Source organism: Homarus americanus, unplaced genomic scaffold (genome assembly GCF_018991925.1).
Source record: "Homarus americanus isolate GMGI-L3 unplaced genomic scaffold, GMGI_Hamer_2.0 scaffold30535, whole genome shotgun sequence".
Lineage (NCBI taxonomy): Eukaryota > Metazoa > Arthropoda > Malacostraca > Decapoda > Nephropidae > Homarus > Homarus americanus.
In genome coordinates this window covers 8,677,851-8,699,824 of record NW_024732440.1, presented here as the reverse complement: position 1 = coordinate 8,699,824, position 21,974 = coordinate 8,677,851, and the positions used below count along the sequence as shown (strand labels likewise).

Genomic DNA, 21,974 nt, shown 5'->3' with positions numbered 1-21,974 from the left:
CAAACAGTGGACATACAGTAGGGAGTGCAGGTATACAAACAGTGGACATACCTGTAGGCAGTGTAGGTATACAAACAGTGGACATACAGTAGGCAGTGCAGGTATACTAACAGTGGACATACAGTAGACGGTGTAGGTATACAAACAGTGGACATGCAGTAGGCAGTGTAGGTATAATCAAGAACAAATAAACTACACTTCGCTACGTTCGGTTCTACAAATTCGAGACAGTTTTCCAAACTGTCTTTTTTATATAAAGTGGAAGCGAGCAGAATGTTTCAGGGGAAAAAATAAAGTTATAGTGTATATACCACAGAGAGGGACGAGAGAGGTAATGTATGAGTGTTATATCTGAAGGTATACACACATTCCTGACACTATTTTAGTCGGCAGAGTAAAAATATTGTCCAAAAGTGAAGCAGAGAGTTTGTTCTGTGTGGTTTTTTCCTCCCAGTTGCGGGAAGCTCTTAAGAGAAGGTTAGGTTTACACTTGAGGGTTTTTTTCCCAGACCCAGACAAAGAATGACCAAAAGAAATTAAATTAATTTGCCCTGGAAAAAATCCCCTGCAAGTTGAGGGTCGGTGAAGGCTGTTAGGAAAAAGGAAATTAGAAGAAATTGAATTAAGAGAAATTAGAGATAAAAATATATGCCAGGATGTTACGGGAAAATGGTGAATGAAAGACGACATATAGAACAAAAGAATTATAACGAAAAAATGTAACAGTAGATGAAAAGACAACAAAGATCTCCGTGAACGAAGAAGAAAATGAGAATTGAGTCAACATTTATACCGTGATTGTGTCGAATATTCAATATAGTGCTTTTGTATGCGTTCCTGCGTGTGTGTGTGTGTGTGTGATGGTGAGGCAGAGAGTAGCTTATTTCAGATGGTTGTGACGTGTAATAGTAAATTGGTAATATAATAATGATTTAACATTCTTCACACCTTGCCCTGTAGAGTACAGTATGTATGTGTGTATGTATGTATCATATATGTATATAATAGGTGAGTTCATTAATACATTAGTCAAAATATCACAACAATAAAGCTTCCAATTTGACAGAGCAAAAGTGAAACGAGTCCAGCTACTCATAGATATAAAAAAATATACAGTATATATATATATTTCTGCCGGCCGTCCGTTTTCTGAGATGTGAAAGTGTGCGCCCATTTATTATATGTGACACTATTTTCTTTTGTAAATTTCACAAGATGCCGCTGTAATTGTCTCCTGCTCATGTTTACGGATTTCTTACGTTCTCAAGTAGATACAAAGAGTGTTTATGCTTTCCTTATTTTGTGTTTTGTTCTCTAAAAGTATAGTTTGTTTCTGTTGGTCTAACTTTCTCGGCATATTTCATTATACTCTGGTTTTATTTTTTTTTCTGGACTTGTGTATATGCCGTCCTGGCTTCGTCTTCGACTTAATTCACTTTGTGTTTTTCATTCCTCGTTTCTCTGTTTATCTGCAGGTAGAACATCATTACTCAGCAGTTGGTTATTTTGATTGACATGTTATACATACGACATACATGTACCTCACCACAACATCCGTATATATTTAATACACTTTTTACCTATAGGGTATACGCAAACCACACTAGGCTCGTCCCTCACTCCCTCACACTAACTGAGCTATCCACACCCAACACACACAGTATTTGCACTCTTTCTGCACTCTAAAACGCCCTTTTTCTTTTTATTATCTAGTATTATCGTTTCTATTCTGTCCAATCAGCTCTCGTTTTGTTTTTCTTTAGTTCTTTTAGTTTGCCCCGCTGAGAGCGCCGTAGATTAATATAAGCCTTCGGGGATGTGTTTTTATAAAAGCATTATTTTCCCATCCTCTCTCTCTCTCTCTCTCTCAACTGTATTTTCTTTATTTTATCATTTCTCCACTTGGTGTTATTTGTTATGAACTTCACTGTCCAGTGTCATGTTTGTCTTATTCTCTTCCGTCACCTCTGTCCGTCCGTCCGTCCATATAAACCTCGTGAGTCACTGAATAATTATAAGTTCATGATTGCGCCAAAGTTGGATGGTGGGCGAGATTACCGTTCAGCAGGCGCTCACTATCGAGGTCCTCTTCCACTACCATTAACCACCACCATCATCAACCACCGCCATCAACCACCACCATCATCAACCACCACCACTACCATCACTGATCACTACCAACCACCACCATCACTAATTACCACCAACTACCACCATCACCATCGTCCTAGCTGAAGGTGTAAGAGTGCACGTAGGAAGATATCAAGTTTCGACACAAAATTCGTCGAAAGATACCGTCTTAGTTATTTTGAAACTACCTTGACTTGATAACGTCCACTTAAGAATAAAAATAAAAGTAGCGATTCTTTTTATAAATATTTTCTACTCTACTTTTGGTCGACGTTAAGTAAGCTTATGTAGTAAAGGTAGTGTCTCAGTGTAACTTTGATGGTATTTTTCAACGTTACTTTATTTAAGTTTTAGCTGAAGGCAACCAGCTCCGTGCATTCTTACATTCTCCGTTACGAGGAATATGCATCGTAAAACCTTTGAGAATGTGGAGCCAAGGTGGTAGAAGATGTATTGTGGAGGCGGGTGAGTAATACCCTAACTTGGGGAGGCTGTGCGGGGAGACACTCCATCATGGGCGACATACTCACCTCACCCCCAACTTCCACAATCTTCTCGTGCATATTTTGGAAACGGGGGGAGATCTTTTTGTGGCGGGTTGCTGGTGGTCAGTGTGTCTTGCCGCGGCACAAATGACTTGTCTGGCTAGGCACTCTCGAGGGACCCGACCACTAGAAGAGGTTTTTTAATATAAAGTATAGAGTAAATGTTCTGAACTATTAGAAAACTCTGTCGTACAAGATAGTCACTGCAGAGATTAAGGAGAAACATTAATAAAATAAAACGGCCTTTTAACATGCCGAATTTGATTTGTTACTTAAGAATGGGGTAGACGTTTGATATAGCAGCACATGTCTTTCGCTCCTCGGGTTTATTTTCCCAGGCTGAGAAGAACTTTTCTCCTGTGAACATAAACCCAGCTGGAGGAGAGATGCTGGATTCACAAGACAAAGCAGTCCTCACATTTCCTGACTTTCCGCTCAGGGAGTCAGACGGCTGGTGCTGGGTCCGGACTTAACAAGGTTCGTACGATGAATTTTCTTGTTAACTGAAAATACTGTATAAGAATGCAACTAATTACTGTAGTTGATTTGCACTAAACCACAAAAATTATACACTTAAGAATGTCGTCAAAATTACACTTAAGACTCTACCTTAACTAGAATACCTTCACCTAGCACCTGTTAAGACATACTGTAATGTTTAAATTTAGGTTAGGATCGGTATTATACTTACCTCTAGCTGATACCAATTGAACATATCTAGGTAGGGTAGAGTGAGTTAATGTTGATGCCAATTTAGGACACTACTTTCATAATTGGCCAAAGATCAAGTTGTTAAATACATTCATACATTTCAGTTAAGAGAAATGTTCACTGTTACGAACCTTTGATGGAGAAAGATAAAGCCGTCCTTAGTCGATTATACACAGACAATGGCACGACCACCACAACACTCCCTGAGTTTAATCCATTCCAATTGTTTTATGATTTTTTCAAGCTTGACTGATTTATGAGGATAACATTTTGTGACTATTTTTATGTCAAAGTCCGCGGCATTGTTCAAGAGATAAAATTTACTGAGTATGTGTGCTTGTCCACCTCCTACTACACAGTACCCCCAAAAGAATATCGTTAGCCATGGGGTCGATGTGATTCGAGGCTTTCCGTGCAATGTTATTCGACTTGTTTCTCATCGGCTGAAAGTTCTACATCTGCGACCTTTGAGCATGAATGAGTATACTATATACGTTTTCGAATGATACATATTCGCCACACTCCCTCACCTCGCCCACCCCACACTCCCTCGCCTTGCCCTCCCCCCGACTCCCTCGCCCTCCCCTCCCTCCCTCCACTCCCTCGCCTTGCCCTCCCCGACTCCCTCGCCTCCCCTCCCTCCCTCCACTCCCTCGCCCCTCCCTCCTCCCTCCCTCCTTCCCTCCCCTCCCTCCTCCTCGCCCTCCCCACTCCCTCCCCCACTCCCTCGCCCTCCCCACACTTTGTTGCCTCGCCCTCCTCACACTTTGTTGCCTCGCCTCCCCCACACCTTCGTCGCCTCGCCCTCACTCCCTCATGCCTCCCACTCCCCCGCCCCGGCCTCCCCTCCCTCGCCCCCGCCCTCCCCCACCTCCCTCCCACTTCCTCCCCCACCCCACCCCTCCCCACTCCTCGCTCCGCCCTCCTTACACTCCCTCGCCCCCAAATCCTCCATGCACTCCCTCGCCCCCACTCCCTCCTCCCGGCCTCCCCACCTCCCCTCACCTCGCCCTCCCCACTCCCTCTCTCCATCTCGCCCTCCCCACTACCTCGCCTCCTCCCTCCCCCCACAATCTCGCCTCGCTCCCCACACAACCTCGCCTCCTCTCCCCACCCCCTCGCCTCGCTCTCCCCACACCCCCTCGCCTCCCTTCCCTCCCTACACACCCCTCGCCTCCCCGCCCTCCCCCACCTCCCCTCGCCTCTCCGTCCCCACAGTTCCTCGCCTCCCCGTCCCCACCTCCCTCACCTCGCCCTCCCAACACGCCGTCCTGCTTTCTTCCTCCCCACACACCCCTCGCCTCAGACTCCCCACTCCCCTCACCTCCTTGGCCTTCCTCCCGTTGCCTCGCCCTCCCAACCTCCCTCCGCCTCGCCTCCCCACTCCCTCGCCTCCGCTCTCCCCACACTCCCCTCGCCTCGCTCTCCCCCACCCACCTCCTCCCTTGTCCCCATACTCCCTCGCCTCGCCTCCCCCACTCCTCTCTCACCTCGCCTCCCCCTCCCTCTCTCACCTCGCCCTCCCACTACCTCGCCTCGCCCCTCCCCACACTACCTCGCCACCCCACACTACCCACCTCGCCTCGCCCTCCCCACGGCCTCACCCCGCCCTCCCCACACAACCTCGCCCTCCGCTCTCCCCCACTCCCTCCGCCTCCGCTCTCCCCACACTCCCTCACCTCGCCCTCCCCCACACTCCCTCCGCCTCCCGCCCTCCCCCACCTCCCCTCTCTCCTCGCCCTCCCCCACACTCCCTCTCTCCCCTCGCCTCCCCCACCTCCCTCTCTCCCCTCGCCCTCCCCCACACTCCCTCTCTCCTCCTTGCCCCACACTGCCTCTCTCCACCTCCGCCCTCCCCCCACACTGCCTCTCTCACCTCGCCCTCCCGCCCTCTCTCCTCGCCCTCCCCACACACCTTTCGCCTCGCCCTCCCCACGCCCTCGCCTCGCCCTCCCACACACGCCCTCGCCTCGCCCTCCCCACCTCCCCGCCTCGTCCTCCCCACACTCCTAGCCTCGCCTCCCACTCCACTTGCCTCCCCACTCCCTCATCCTCCCCCACACCTCGCATTACCTCCCAAAGACTCCCTCGTCTCGCCGTCCCCTGAGAATTCATCCACCTCGCCCTCCACCTCCACTCCCTGGCCTCGCCCTCCCCCTGGCTCTCACGCCTCCCGCCCTCCTTACAAAAACCTCGCCTCGCCCTCCCCACACTCCCTCGTCCTCCCCACACTCCCTCCTCTCACCTCGCCCTCCCCACCTCCCCTCTCTCCTTCACTTCCTCCCCACTACCTCGCCTCGCCCTCTCCACACTCTCGCCCTCTCCCCTTCCTCCCCACCTCCTTCGCCTCTCCCTCCTAAACACTCTCTCCTCCTTCCTCCCCACCTCCCTTCGCCTCCCTACTAAGCCTCCCTCGCCTCGCCCTCCCTCCCTCTCTCCTCGCCTCCCCACCTCCCCTCCTCTCATCTCGCCTCCCCACGCCCTCTCTCACCTCCCGCCCTCCCCACGCCCCTCGCCTCACGCCCTCATCACACGCCCTCCTCGCCCTCCCACGCCCTCGCGTCCTTCCCTCCCCATATTGCCTCTCGCCCTCCATCTCACACCCCTCGCCTCGCCCTCCCCCACACTCCCTCGCCTCGCCCTCCCCACACTCCCTCGCCTCGCCCTCCCCCACCTCCCTCACCTCGCCCTCCCCACCTCCCCTCGCCTCGCCCTCCCCACTCCCTCCTTCCGCCCTCCCCACACTCCCCTCCGCCTCTTCCCTCCCCACCTCCCCTCTTTCTCCCTCCCCCCACACTCCCCTCGCCTCTCCACACTACCTCGCCTCGCCCTCGCCACATGCCGTCCACTTACGCTCCCCGCTCGCCCTCCCCACACTCCTCGCCTCGCCCTCCACACTTCACTGCCTCGCCCTACCTACACTCCCTCGCCTCGCCCTCCCACACTCTCTCGATTCGCCCTTCACATTACCTCGCCCTCCTGGCCTCCCTTGCCTCTTCCCCTCCCTCGCCTCCCCCCCACCACTCCCTCGCCTCGCTCTCCCCACACTCTCGCCTCCTTTCTCCCCACACTCCCCTCGCCTCGCTCTCCCCACACTCCCCTCCTTCCCTCCCATTCCCTCACCTCATCCTCCCCACTTCCCTCCACTTCCCCGCCTCGCCCTCCCCCGCCTCGCCCTTCCCTGCCTCGCCCTCCCCACACTCTCAGTTGCCTTCCCTCGCCCTCCCGATATTCCCTTGCCTCGCCCTCCCCGTGTTCCTGCCTCCCCCTCCCCACACTCCCTCGCCCTCCCCCCACACTCCCTCACCTCGCTCTCCCCACGGTCCCCTCGCCTCGCTCTCCCCACTCCCCTCCTTCCCACCCTCCCCACCTCTCCCTCCTTACTCGTCCTCCCCACACTTCCCTCCCCACACTTCCCCGCCCTATCCTCCCCCCTCGCCCTCCCCCACTCCCTCGTCTTGCCTCCCCAAAACCCCTCCTTCGCCCTCCTCCCCCTCCCTGCCTGCCCTCCACGCCTCCAACTCTCCCCACTCCCCTTGCTTCACCCACCTCACACTCCCTCGCCTCGCCCTCCTCCACACTACCTCACCTCGCCCTCCTCACACTCCCCTACACTTCCCCACTCCCCTCCCCCTTCTCCTTTCTCCCCCCACCCTCGCCCTCCCCCACCTCCGCCCTCCCCCGCCTCGCCCTCCCCCGCCTCACTCTCCCCACCCTCGCTCTCCCCGCCCTATCCCTCCCCCCACCTCGCCCTCCCCACCTCCCTCATCTCGCCCTCCCCAAAACCTCCCTTCACCCTCCCCCTCCCTCGCCTCACTTCCTCCCCTCCCCTCCTTCCCACCCCTCCCCACTCCCCTCACCCTCCTTCCTCCCCCTCCCTCGCCTCGCCCTCCCCATACTCCCTCGCCTCGCCCTCCCCTCCCCTCGCCTTACCCTCCAAACACTTCTCTATTTCATAATTCTTCCGCCAGCCTGACCCACTGTCTTATTGCATCATCTTCCCAGCTGCCTCGTCCCCTCCTCCCATTCCCCCCCCCGAAGGTTTCCTCCCTAATCTCCCTATCCCGGAACATATCCTGTTTCCCCTTTTCTCTCCCTTCTCCTCCACTCCCCTTGTTTTCTCTTCTTATCTTCCCCCGCCTCTACTTCCCCTGGTCACCATCTCCAATCTAACCCATTACTGTCCCTGCTGGGAGATATACAGTACTGAGGGAAACACCTGGAGGACGTGTGGCCAGATATCTCACTCCCAGGTCTTTCACTTCCATGTGTTTCATTCCCTTATGTCTCACTTATGTGTCTCACTCCCATGAGTCTTACTCCTAGGTGTCACTACCATGTGCCTCAATCTGATGCGTCTCACTTCCATGTCTCAAAGGTGTTTCACACCCATTTCTCTTACACCCATGCCTCTCACTCCCGTGAGTTTCACTCCCATATCTCTCATTCTCAGGTGTCCTACACCACATAATCACCAGCAACAAATCAACATAGCGCCTTCAGGGCAATAAATGTCTCCCAGGAACTGTTGGTTACCAAGTAAGCCACAGATCACTCCTTTTTCTGTACCGTTATCGAAACTGGAATTTGTCACACAGCCGTGAGGGAGAGTCCAGACTTTTAAACGGTTTCAATTTACAATAAACAAATCTGTTATTGACTGCATATAAATATTTTGTTGGCGCAAGATGAACAGGAACTACTGTGAGAAAAGAAGAGGTGGAGAAATAGTAGAACAATTAAGACGACTGAGAGAAGCAGGAGCAGGTGACCTAGACCTCCCTCCCCTCCCAGTCTCTCTGGTCTAGGGTTGGCCGTCAATTAATTAGCCAAGCGTGGTGTGGCTGCCTTTAGTCCTGACGGCCGTGTGTCTTCCTCTTGCGCTCCTCAAGCTAACGATGAAATTTTATACTAAAGTTTAATCAAGTTGAATATGCTCCTTGTTGAACCTTATTCTGTTGGCGCGAACCCCTTATCATCTCCATGTTTGAAAAAAAAATATAGATGTATAAGGATTTATAACTTGCTCAGTTTAGTTTGTATTTCTTCACATTCAGTTTTGTCGTTGTTGTTAGTTATGGACATCGTTTCCTTGACACAGAGCACAGACTGGTACATCCACTTCCCTTAACATTCGTCACAGTTTCAGAATCACGAAAGCTTAACCTCTGCATGTGGCTTGTAGACCTGTGGCCGATGCCCCGACTCCCCCCATAATGAACCAGATTGGGGCATCAACTCCCCCTGTAATGAACCAGACTAGGGCATCGCCTCCCCCATACTGAACCATCAACCATCTCATTTAACTAACAACATACCCGTATACGTTGCTCTCACTCGGAAGCTCACCACCACTTCTTCCCCGAGAAGTCCGTCAGATCTCACCCAGCTGACTTGCCCTGGATCACACCTCGGATCAAAAGACTTATGCAACAGAGAGAGAGAGCCTTTCATCTCAATGACCACATCCGCTACTGGTCCCGAGTCATCCGCGAAATACGCACTGCAAAGAAGTCCCACTACCCAACCAAATTACAACACCTGAAGCAGACCAACATCAGTCAATGGTATGGTAAGCTTAAAGAACTCTGTGGACTAAACAATAAGACACACCCCCTCCCCTTCCTTAGCCATCTCACTAATGTTGACGCAGCTGAGCAAACAAATAACTATTTCGCTACTATATGCCAGACGCTCCCCCGGCTTGACACAACCACTCTCCATGCTTACCTACCAGCCCCCCTTCCCACTGACTTAGTAGAAGAATTTGAAGTAGCAAAACGCCTGGACAAACTAAAATTAAAACGCTCTACCACCCCCATTGACTTACCAATGAAACTCTTCAAGGAGTTTTCCCCGAAGCTTGCTAAACCCCTATGCTCCATCATCAATGCTTCTCTCAGTCAAGCCAGATGCCCAGCTGACTGGAAGACCTCTTATGTATCACCAGTGCCCAAGTCAACCAGCCCACAATCCTTAAATCAGCTACGACCTATTGCAATCACCCCAATACCCAGCCTAATCTGTGAAAGTTTTGTGTTCGACTGGGCTTATGCTGATATTGCAGGAGACGTAGACCCTCAGCAATTTGGCAACATGAAAACTTCCTCCACCACTCACTGTCTTGTCAGCTTTCTCGATTACATATACCGCCATCTCGAGAAACGAAAAACGTCTGTAGCTGTCGCCTTCATTGATTTCACTAAAGCATTCGACCTAGTCGACCACAATATAATCATCAACAAAGCCATTGACCTCGGGCTTCGGAGAAGTCTTATACCATGGCTTACAGACTTCCTCAGTGACCGACGCCAAGCTGTACGCTTCCGAGGGGCTGTCTCCACCTCTCAGTCACTCACCTGTGGCGTCCCCCAAGGCACCAAGATGGGACCACTCTGCTTCCTTATGCTCATCAATGATGCCCTAAGAGAAACCCCTGCTCGCTGGAAATATGTCGACGACTCCACCATTGGGATCAGCGTCAACAATTCTGCTCCCGACTATACCGCCCTTCAGGATTTATTGAACAGTCTCCAAAACTGGGCCACCAACAACCATGTCACCATCAACCATACCAAGACCATGGTTATGCACATCAACCTCTCCTCCGACATTGTCCCACCTCCTTCCATTACTTTAGGTCCGAACACACTCCAGGTTGTAGATTCCACGAAGCTTCTCGGCGTCACCATAGACAACAAACTAAATTGGAAACCACACGTCAGTGAAGTTGTCAATCCTCCAGTTTCCGTCTCCACCTCCTCCGCCGACTCAAGTCCCTCGGAGTTCCTGCACCCGAGCTCCTTAGTGTTTACTCAACATTCATACTTCCCAAGCTCACCTATGCCTCCCCCACCTGGTCTTCCTCCCTAAATGCCACACAACGTAAACACCTAGAAAAAGTGCAAAAGAGGGCATGCAAGATCATTCTCTCCCCTTCCTACTCCACATATCAAGAAGCGCTCAACACACTGACCCTTTCGACTCTCACTGACCATCACCACGACCTCATCTGCAAATTTGGTAAGAAGCTTCTACACCATCCTCGACACCGGCTCCTACTACCACCTGAGATCCCTAGCCCGAGAATTGCTGTTCGAAACCACAATCGCATCCAGCCCATACGTGCAGGAACTGATCGCTATAAGAACAGCCCAGTCCCAACCATTGTAAAAATTATCAATAACTTGTAATAAACCAGTGTATTCACTCCCAGTAAATACTACTTCTTGCACTGTCACTATGTTGAAATGCCCTGTAGTTTGAGCTTTTCCCCATCTAGTTATTATATATCTTATTTATATCACTTATGTTATTTGTATATTATTTGTAATTCGAAACCTATTCCCCAGATATGTAACTGTATGTTTTCAGCCTTCTGGCTGCCAAGCTCTTTCAGTAAACCGTTAATTATTATTATTATTATTATTATTATGACGATCAGCCAGCTGTGATACATTGGTATGAGTTATTAGGAATGTCACCTAGGTTCGTGAGTTCTGAGGTGACTAAAGAGGCCAATATGGGACCGGCAGGGTCGTTCACAGATGTTGCACATGTAGGGGGCTACGTCTAGTGCGGGAAGGCCGGCGGCTGCGTCTTAAAGGCGTTGGCACTTGTCTGCCTCGTTATGCAACCTGGCTAACTCGAAGGTGTTAACACCTTCTTGATTTCAGATTCAGATTTGCCCCCGAGGGGGCTAGTTTATTGGGCACCCCCTTACATCCTGTGCAAGGTGAAGCGCAGAAGCGTTTACAGCGCCCAACAGGGAAGTATGAAAAGTTCATACTTGCCTTTATGACTCGTACATTAAGGGCGTAAAAGCCTGAAGGGTCATAGGTTCTGTCAAGTTACATTAAGTGAGAGAATGATGAGTGTGTGGGGGGAAAGTTCCCGGTACATTTTATCTGTTTATGGCAAAGAGTGGCAGGTCCTTAATAATGTCAAATGCCAGGCCTGTGACTAGGAGGAGGGATATCTGGTCTGGGAGGAAAGAGGTGTTGGTAACGGCTGGGGACCTATAGGAGGAGGTCATAGGGCAAGTGAGGATGTAGTGAGAGAGGGTGTGAGAGTCGGGTTGGCCACAAAGTTTACAAACAGTGCGGTGAGGCTCAGGGTTGCCAATGTACTCCCATAGGTACCTGTACCCTAGGCGCAGTCTCATGTTTATAAGCTGTTGAGATCGAGTCAGGGATTGATATTCTTTGTAGTGGCGGTTGTCGTCACCGGTTACAGCTAGTGGCATAGTGTGACGCAACCCCGTTGTTTCAGGTGTGTCCAATTTTCGTTGAATGCCTCTCGTTGTGTGGCGTGTATGCGAGATTTGAGATGATTCAGGGAGAGGGCGAGAGTGGCTTTAGTATCTTCTTCTTAACACCTTCTTGTGTGGTGCTCCTCCAAGTGTTACGGTGTGGAGTAATCGTCTCTCAGGTGAGGGGGTCGATTTGGCACTTTTTCAGGTTTGCCTTAAGACTATCCTTGTACCTTTTCAGTTGCCCGCCAGCGTTACGTTTACTATTCATTAGGTGACTGTAAAGTAGCTGCTTTGGCAGTCTACTGTCATCCATGAGGGTAACATGGCCAGTCCAGCATAGTTGCTCATGGATAATGGTAGCCTCGATGCTCCTACAGTTGGTGTCAGCAAGAATACTGGCATTTGTTCTCTTGTTTTCCCAGCGAACTTGGAGGATAGAATGTAGACTACATTGGTGAAAATTTTCAAGTGCCATGAGGTGCCTCCTGTATGTAACCCATGTCTCACTGCCATATAGCAGGGTGGGGGAGGATCACTGCTCGATTTACGTGTAACTCTGTAGATAATTTCGGCTCCCTACAACTGAAGACACGGCTACAGAGTCTACCAAAGGCTTGAGATGCACATCTGATCCTATGCAGAATCTCTTCATCGATATCGGCGGTGGTGGACAGGTGGGAGCCGAGATACAGAAAGTGGATAACACTAGAGAGGGTAGTACCGTTAAGCTGCATGGATGGTGGAGGTGTGTCTGAACCAGGGGCAGAGACTGAGTCTTACATACATTCACCTCAAGGCCGAAGTGTGCATGTGCATCTGCATAGGTGTTCAGGATCTCCTGTAGGTCGTGTTCAGTGTGAGCGACAAGGGTGAGGTTGTCTGCATACTGAAGCTCGGTAATGGAAGCTGCCGGCACCATTGTTCCTGCCTGGAGTCATCTTATGTTGAAAAGACCTTTCATCCGGTACTCGATGTCCACCCTGCCTGCTAAATTGGCATGGGCATGAGTAAGGAAGGCAGCCAAGGAAATGGAAAAGAGGGTTTGTGCCAGTACACCCCCTTGTTTAACCCCCATTTGGATGGAGAAGAACTTAAACTAGGTGCTATTGTGCAGGACACTGCCGTTCATGCCATCGTGGAGTTGCCTCACAATGGCGATGAATTTTGGTGGGCAGCCAAAATGGCTGTTGACCGATTCGAAGGCCTTGGTTAGGTCGATGAAAGCCATGTAACGGTAACGACGCTGTTCTCTGCACGTTTCCTGTATCTGGCAGGCAGCAAAGATCATGTCAGTGGTGCTACATGATGTTCTAAAGCCACATTGAGATTCTGGGAGGAAGTTTTCTGCCTCAAGAAGAAGTCTGTTTAGGAGGACGAGGGCGATAATCTATCCGGCTACCGACCAACAGCAGCGAGATTCCGCAGTAGTTGCCACAATCTGACTGGTCTCCCTTATTCTTATAAATATTGATGATGGACGCATCCTTAAGGACTTGGGGGATTCCTCCCTTCCCCATATATTCTCCAGGAGAGAGTGGAGACGGCTGGTAAGCAAAGGTCCTCCCGCTTTATACACCTCGGCTAGGATTCCATCAGGCCCTGAGGCTATAATTTTCATCTGTTTGATGGCAGTAGCTACCTCATCCAGGGATGGAATGATAGCTGAAGTGGGTTAGCTCTGGATGCTGAGGGACCTGTTGGGTAGTCAGGACATCCACATCGGTGTTTCAGTTGAGCAATGAATGGTAGTGCTCTTTCCAGCGCTGAAGGAATGCCTTCGTCATCTTTGATTAGGGAGCTACCGTCGGAGGAGTGAACGGGGGCTGCACCACGAGTCATTGGTCCATAAAATGTTTTAGTGGAATTGAACAATTCGCGCATCTTGTGCTGATCTGCAAATTTTTGTGTTTCACATGCTCTATTTTTAAACCAGTCGCTCTTTAGATTGTCAAGTTCGTGCTAGGCCACTGCTTTCTTCTTGTGGAAGGTATCAGCTTTGTCCGAGTAGCATTTTCATCAAACCAGTCCTGGTGTATTCTTTCGATCTGGCCGAGGGTCTCTCTGCAGGTTTTTATCATGACAGTGTTGAGAGTATCCCATTTGGCGCTGAGATTTGTGTTGTTTGGGTTGTTTATCAGCCCCTGTTCGAGCTGCTCTCTGAAAGCATGTGCTACCGCTGGATCCTCCAGACACTTACTGTTAAAACCTCTTCTGGAGGCGTGCTGCCTTCGCCGTTGTGGGGCAACAAAGTGAGAAATAGGATCTGACGAGTCAATGATCAGTGTGTCACAGTGGTCTGAGCCACGCATGGCTCTAGTGATGAGGAAATCTCGTAGATCTCCTACTCTGACAATGATGTAGTCAATGAGTTGCCAGTGCTTGGATCATGGGTGTTGCCACGAATCCTTGAACTTGTCGGCCTGACTAAACAAGGTATTGGTGATAGTGAGGTTGTGTGCAGCATATTTGCTGAGGAGGTGTAGGCCGTCGGGATTACACTTGCCTAGTCATTTCTCCCTATGGTTCCCTGCCAAATGTCAGCATCTCTGGCATTGAAGTCACCAAGGAGCACAACCTTATTTTCTCTAGGGATAGAGGTGAGCACTCTGTCGAGGTAGGCATAAAAGGTTTCCTTGATGCCATCCTCTGCATCCAGTATTGGGCGTATGCACTGATGAAAAAGGCAAGACATGAGTGATTCAGTGGGAGTCGGAGCGTCATGAGGTGCTCGTTGATCCCATTAGGCATTTCAGTTAGCCTGTGTAGGATGCATTGGCGGATGGCAAAGCCAACTCCATAAATGCAGTTTCTCTCCACAGCAGGCTTACCCTTCCAGAAGAAGGTATAGCCAGACCCCCGTTCTGTGAGTAGACCCTCTCTGTGAGTTGGGACTCACTAATGGCTGCTGTGTCAATGTTATAACTAGCCAGCTCTTTTGCACAATGATGGTTCTTCTTTCAGGACGCTCATTTGTGCCAGTATCCAGAAGGGTTCTGACATTCCATGCAGCGACCATAAGAGGTTGTATAGTTTGTTTGGTTTGGATCTGTGATTATAATAATTATGATTGTGTTTTCGACCGCAGAAGGATGACCTTACAGGGTGCAGTTGCTCGGTCAGGTTGGTTTCTTAGGCAGGCTATGTTTAGGGCACCTTTTCCAGCACCCTCCCCATGTGGGGTGAGCAGAGTGGCTTCTCGGATTGCACTGCTGTCTAGATCCCAGTGCATAAACGACCACCTTATCTGTGCCGCCCATGTGTAGAGTTGTGAGAAGAGACTTCCGGCAGTCACCTCTGCCTGTCCCTGTCGCCACTCGTCCGTCACCATAGGACTTTTGGGGGTAAAGGGAATTTGATGATGATGAGAGGTATGATGAACTGGATGATGGCTGCGCGCGAGTTGATTTATGTGATGAGGCAGGAGCGCAGGCTGCAACCACACACCTTGGCTCTCCATTTTCCTGATCCAGTGGTGCAAGTGTTGCAACAACTGGGGAGAGGGAGAGTTTCAATGAACTGCCGATAGCCCAGTTTGTTGGGTTTCGCCTGAGTAGCCTGTCCATCATGCATTGCCTTCATCCGCTGGTGTAGTCGTTGGGTTCCCATGGTGGTCACATCTTCCACCTATACGTCGTTGGAGTCTTGTTGGAGCTCTGTAAGCATGTCTGCCTGATGCGGGGCTCCACCGCAGATTTTTCGTTTTGGGTTTACTCCTGTAGCCTTATACCTCCCAAGGATAATCGGCAAGGCAGCAGGGCAATGGTTGGTAGACGCCAGGACGTGTCCACATGCCTGTGGGCGTATGCACCGTCTCTCTGGGGCCCACTGCTACTCCGAGGTCTCCTGCTGGTCTAGCCTAGGCCCACGAGGCACCCAGTTTCCGTGTGTTGCCACGAGGAGGCACAGCAGGAGTCTTGACGGTGAAGAGGCTGTGTACTGGCAGGGGAAGACTTATGCAAGTTGCTAGCCAGTGGTGGTAGCTGAAAACGAGACGAAGCAAGCAGTGCTTGCACCTTAACACTAACATAATACTGCCACACTAGATGCATTTCACCACCCTGTGTGCGAACGCACACACACACACACAGACACATTACTAACAACATATAAACACCATTACTCAACCACCAACCACAAAATAACAATACAAGTACTAATTAACTTAATAAACCTTAGTTACTTACTCAGTGACTTAAATCATCGTCGAATTGATTCAGTGTTCAAGATCTGATTCAGTAGTGACGCCATTAGTGGGCGGGATTAATAAACGAGATGTTTGGACCATCAATTAGTTGTTCTGTTTGTTTGTAATTGTTATTTATATGGCATTAGACGATGATGAGCCCCATTCCCTAGAAATATTTGCTTTTGTGTTATTTTTTAAACCATTGAGTTTTCTTTGATAAACTATGTTTTTCCCATAATTCTTAAAGATACAATGGATATATCACCCGTCACTAACCACAAACTATTGTTCCCACAGACACCAAACCCCGGGTGAAGGACCACTACCGTTCCCACCAACTGAGTTTCTGGCTACAGCTGGTACCTCAACTTCACCGAGCTGGGAAGGACGCCCCTGATGATCACCACCACCTCGAGAACCATAACGACTGGAACTCCTACCGGGGCTTCGTCAGGTCCGAGCCAGTCACCAGGTACCGGGGTCGGGGCGTGGCGGGTTGCATGGCTTGTGGGACGGTGTTACAGTGTGACACTGAACAGTGTTTCAGGGAAAGCCAACTGTAAGCACCACCTGTACGTGCATTCTACACCTGTACTGTGATGCCATTCTTATAGTATATCCTAAATACAGACTACTCGAACGTGAATTAACCCAGCACGAGTAATTTTTCTGTTGTCTTTCCAAATTTAGGTTAATTGGCAGATATTAAATTCAGATTAACGTAGTTTAGTAAATGTATCTCAGCACAACAAAATTAGACTAGGTTAGCACAGCAAAAATTAACCAACAGCACAGAGAAAGTTAACCGAACTTCTAGGACATGTAGCACAGTTTTACTTAATATAGTGTTGCTTCACCCAGTCCTACGAACAGCGTTTGAAAGATGCTGTCACACTTACTCCCTGACCGCCACCAAGCCACCGCCGTCATACGGAACCTGTCAATGTGTGAGGAGCCTGACTTGGCTTGTTCCCTCACTAACCCATCCGTCCTGTGCTTTTCCCTAACATTTATGTCTCGACCTCCTACTCCTCTGTTTCTCACCTATGTATTGTTCCTATGTTTCACCTTTACACCTCTGTCCCTATCCTTTATACATCTGTCCCTCCTTAAATATAGAATAAATATGTGTGAATATAAAGCATATTGTACAGTACAGTCATCTGTGTAACACATCTGTGTCATTGTAGACTTAAAGTCTAAAATTTGCAAATATATGTACGCTATGCATGTAAAGAAGAAAATTTTAGTATTGTATATAGCACTGTATAGCACCTTATATGTTAATGTAGTTAAATCCAGGAGCATTAGGTTTAGAATTAGAGTTTGTCTCACCGGTTAGTTATTTTATGAGTGCTGTGGTTGTGAGACTTGCCAATAACCAGAATATCTTCCTCAGAGTCATCTTGCCGCCGGAGACGACAACTGAGGCGACGACAACGCGGCAATACAATGTTTCAGCAGTACTGCAGTCAACTCCGGCCAGTGCAGAAGGCAGCAATGGGACAGGATTGCATTCACACGCCTCCCTCAGCGACGGCTTTGCTGCTTATTCCACGGCGCTCTCTGTTACCATTGCCATTGGGTGTTCACTCCTTATCCTCAATGTGCTCATCTTTGCGGGGGTTTACTACCAGCGGGACAAGTCACGTATGGAGGCGAAGAAAGTGGCAGAGAACGGCGGGTTGTTGGCGCCAGCCCATAGCATCAGTGGAGACGTGCACACCCCGCCAACACCCAGCCTATCCGTCAAGGCAGAGGTGGCTGCCCGTATGGGGTCGGCAGGCATGAAGGCTCCCCCACCCACGCCCATGACTCAGACCACACACCTGCCACCACCAGAGTTCGCCGACTATCCCAGCCAGACAGCGCATTATGGCACAGCCCACGGGGTATCGCACCTGCACACTCTGCCCCGCGGCACCATGGCTAAAGTAGTCGCCTGCGAGAGCCAGAATCAACAGGGAGGCGGCAGCCTTACCCTTTCCGTGCCGCGGGCCCCGCCTCCCCCTCAAGTACCCTGCCATGGCTCAGAGGCTCAACCATTACTGAAACAGACGTCCTTTACTCTCACTTCACCCCATACTTCCACCTCTTCCTCTAAGAGCCCAACTAAAGACTCTAACGTAGGTGAGCTACGAGTATAGCGTTACCAACAAGGCTCCCTAGCAAAGTCCCCTCCCCGCCCCTCCCGTGTCCACAAGCTCAGCCCGTGTAGACGCTCCACAACCCTCGCTTTAAGGTAGTTCTCCTGCATATTACCATCACTAGTACATGTTTTCATTTATACAGGCTTCAGATCTATGTGATGATACGTGACAAATAACTCAATAGGGTAGACTTACTAGACTCACTATGTCCACCCTCAGTGCAATGCTCCACTGCTGCTCAAATACCTAAGTCATCCCAGCGTCACAAGACTCACCGCCAGTGATTCAACAGCACCAAACTAAGAAGCAGTAACCACCGTGCTGTGGGGTTTCAATTATAAGAAAAAAAAATGCTGTCTTACAAAAGATGGTGGATTTAAACGAACGTTCTTGATGCAGTGAATCCAGAGTGGTTATCCTACTAAGCAGTGAGAGTATCAGGAAACAATGAGAAACATAAGTCGATAACGTTGTGGAAAATAGTAAATAATTGCCTCTTGTTATGGGTTGAATAATAGAAGTTACAGACTGTTAAAGCTGTAAAAGAATCTGGATTTTGGCGAACATTGTCAACGCACATAACACGTGACTCCTCAATGATCATTATAAATTGAGAGGGTTAAAAAAAACTGATCAGAGTTACGTGGGCACAGCAGGCAAACACAGCTAAGGCAAAGACTGTAGAGCCACTGCGCCATCTCAGCCTCAGCTAGTCGAGGTGTCCAAAACCCTGTAATCTACTCTAGCTTGGTGAAATTTGCTCTGTGAATAGTGAGACCAAACTACGTAGATGTACAAGTATGAACAATCGGTGAACGAATTCCGAAGTTATTGTGCTTTTAGGTATTTGAAAAGACATTTATATTGTTACTTACGTTGAAGCTTGTATGACACAGGTTACTTGTAAATACACGGGAAGCCTTGTTCATACAGGGCAGTCGTGTAACGTTGCCAAGTGCAGTGGTGAGCTTGAATGCAGTCAGCTGCATCGAATGTGAAAGTTAACATTTTTACTCTTTTAATGGATACTGTAAAATAGATTCATAACGTGTGAGTGAGAGATCGTGTAAGGTCAACTGCTTTGCTTAACAATCCTGAACAATTGGTGCAGATGTGCAGTCTTCATTATTAATTTAAGTGTTCTTTATGATGGTTTTGTAAGTGTTCTAATTTAGCCTTTTTTTATACTGCATTGTTAATGTGATCAGCTGCTTTGACACTTTCGCAGAGTCGTGCAGTCAATCAAATGCTCGATAGACGTAAGGTGGTCAGCGTCGCCCCCTCTTACATAATACCCTGACCATGGTATAAAGTAAACTTTGACTCGCCCAGAACCTCCTAATTTTTAAAGTTTGAGATTAAAGAAGAAGTGTACTTTCCTTTAATGCTAGTTTACTAGTCACAGTCTCACACATACTGTACATTTGAGAGAATTGTATAACATCAAAAGTTATTTTGTGTTGTAAATAACGACTCATTTTACCTAACTAACTGCCTGAGACTTAAAGTGGCTGATCATGTTACGTCACAACTTTATGAAACCTGAATTCTGAAAGCCCATCTAAGTGCGCGTGTGTGCGCGTGTGTGTGTGTGCGCGTGTGTGTGTGTGTGTGTGTGCGCGTGCGCGTGTGTGTGTGTGTGTGTGTGCGCGTGTGTGTGTGTGTGTGTGTGCGCGTGTGTGTGTGCGCGCGTGTGTGTGTGTGTGTGTGTGTGTGTGTGTGTGTGCGTGCACGTACACGTGCGTGTACGTGCGTGCGTGCGTACATATGTGTGCGTGTTTCACGAGAGCACACTTGACGCCCAGTGGTCCAAGATCAGTGTCAACCTGTTGCTGCTGTTACGTGTGATAATTCCTGGTCATGTCATATGAGATATTGACCGATGGTTATTTATCTTATCTCATGATCATTCATTCATACACTGTGTAAGCTGTTCATGTGCTACCTTGTACTAAAATACCAGTCATCTATAGGAACTCCTTATGTACATAGAAGTTTACAGAAACAGCTTAACTGTGGAAAACATCACTTCAAAACCCATGACGGGAGTTAACACGAGAGCTGCCGTGCTAAAGGTGGGCTTCCTTGCAGACCCTGCAGCGTACTAGTCCCGTCTAAATAGCTGACGAGGAACTGAACCGTTAACGCTTTTCTATTGTTCTTTTTTTTATTTTTTATTTTTTATAATCCCCTAAGAAAATAAAGGAACACTTCTGGTGTGTGGTTGAGTATGTTTGTCTGATATTTTCATGACGAGCCATTTGTACTGCCACTTTCGTTATTGTAGACGCGATCCTGATTGTGAGGGGCGCGCCTGGTCACCTTCCCTGTAGGCAGACTCAGCTCAGTCAGGTTTCACAAGTGTTGTGTATTTGATGAATTAGTTAATTTATATAGAACTTTACATACAGAGATTCAGTGTAAATAACATATTGAAGCATTTCATTGGTTGTCGCAAGAATTGTGTTGAGTATGAGCATCAAGACGATGAGTACTGTACTTTATATTCTTGGCTTCGACCAAGTGAGCTGAGTCGCTGTGTCAGGTATGGTTGTGTATATAAAGGGTTTTAATGTGTTACCTGACTGTGTGTGGAGAGCAATGTGGTTTAACACACACACACACACACACACACACTCACACTACTACTACTACTACTACTACTACTACTACTACTACTACTACTACTACTACTACTTACTACTACTACTACTACTTACTACTACTACTACTACTTACTACTACTACTACTTACTACTGCTACTACTTACTACTACTACTACTTACTACTACTACTACTTACTACTACTACTGCTACTACTACTACTACTTACTACTACTTTTTTTTAAATTAAGTGGCCTCCAGCCTCCCCCAATAGCCACACCTTCGCCACCATTTATTTACCTTAATATTAAATATCCTAATACATATGAAACTATCCTAACTGTGCTAAATTAGTTGAGCCGCAGATCTATGCGGCATTCAGTGACTGTAGCCTCATAGTCAATATCTGCAGCTGTTGTCGGAGTAGGGGCAGAAGCTCTCGTTCCCCTGAGGCAGAGCAAAGCCGACCGAAGGAGAGAGAAGGACAGTCGACATCTCATCCAGGCTGTAACATAACTTCTGGGCTGCTGCTTCTGTTCGGAGATCAACTCCGCGAGTCTGGCGTAGAAACATCTTGCACTTGGGCCCATCCCACCAGAGGTTGTGAACACTAGAGGAGTGAAGCTGCCTTGATCAACATTTTGAATTCTCTCCCTATATGCGCTTCTCTTGTCGTTCTCGTTCCTCCTGTGTGCAGCATCGAGAGCTAGGTTATGGTGACATGCTGCCATGGGATCAAAATTCCTGATGTCGAAGAAAGCTCGCTGTCCCCGCGTCCAAAATCCTCGAGCACTGACGTCCACACGGGCGTCGTTAGATGTGTTTGAAGTCCTGTGTTGGAAGATCTCGCCATCCAATGGAAGGAGGGTCGTTCTACCATGACATCCCGGCAGATTTCCTTCAACATATTTGCTGTGAGATCCTTTACCTCGTCATGCCTCATGCATATGAAGGCCCCCTTCTTGCACACCATGGCGTGATCGCCATCATAGGAAGAGCCACACACGCATTGGGAGGGCAAACCTTCTACTGGCCGACTGTAACTTAGAGCAATGGCATCTGTAAATTCTTGTTTATTAAGACTGAAACCATTTGCCCTTATCGGTAACGTAGTTAACCAGTTCGAGGCACCCACCTCCTGCGCTATAGCTACTTTTTTTTTCAAATTTTCTGGTACCTGCAGCAACAGTTGCTGCAACTTATCATTTTGGCAGTGATGTCGATCTGTCGTAATGGACCTACGAATCTTATTTACTTCACTGGTATCCACCTCCCCTGTTGCATTCTGGACTATTATGTGGTCCGTACCGTGAGCTTAAGTGAATTTTAATGTTCGGTGACAGCAATCTCCTCTGGATTTGTTAGTCCCATCCCTCCCAGTCTTGGTGGAAGT

General features: G+C 48.9%; 1 protein-coding gene across 1 annotated transcript in view; it reads left to right on the top strand.

Moving 5' to 3' along the window:
• Positions 1-19,588, top strand: part of LOC121868664 (neuroligin-1-like) — a 106,745-nt gene extending 87,157 nt beyond the window's left edge. The window contains exons 6-7 of the mRNA XM_042369502.1: positions 16,124-16,298; positions 17,226-19,588. Of these exons, the coding sequence (XP_042225436.1) occupies positions 16,124-16,298; positions 17,226-17,973 (923 nt within the window). The 3' untranslated portion in view covers positions 17,974-19,588. The remainder of the gene's footprint in view (positions 1-16,123; positions 16,299-17,225) is intronic.
• The last annotated feature ends 2,386 nt before the right edge of the window (positions 19,589-21,974 follow it).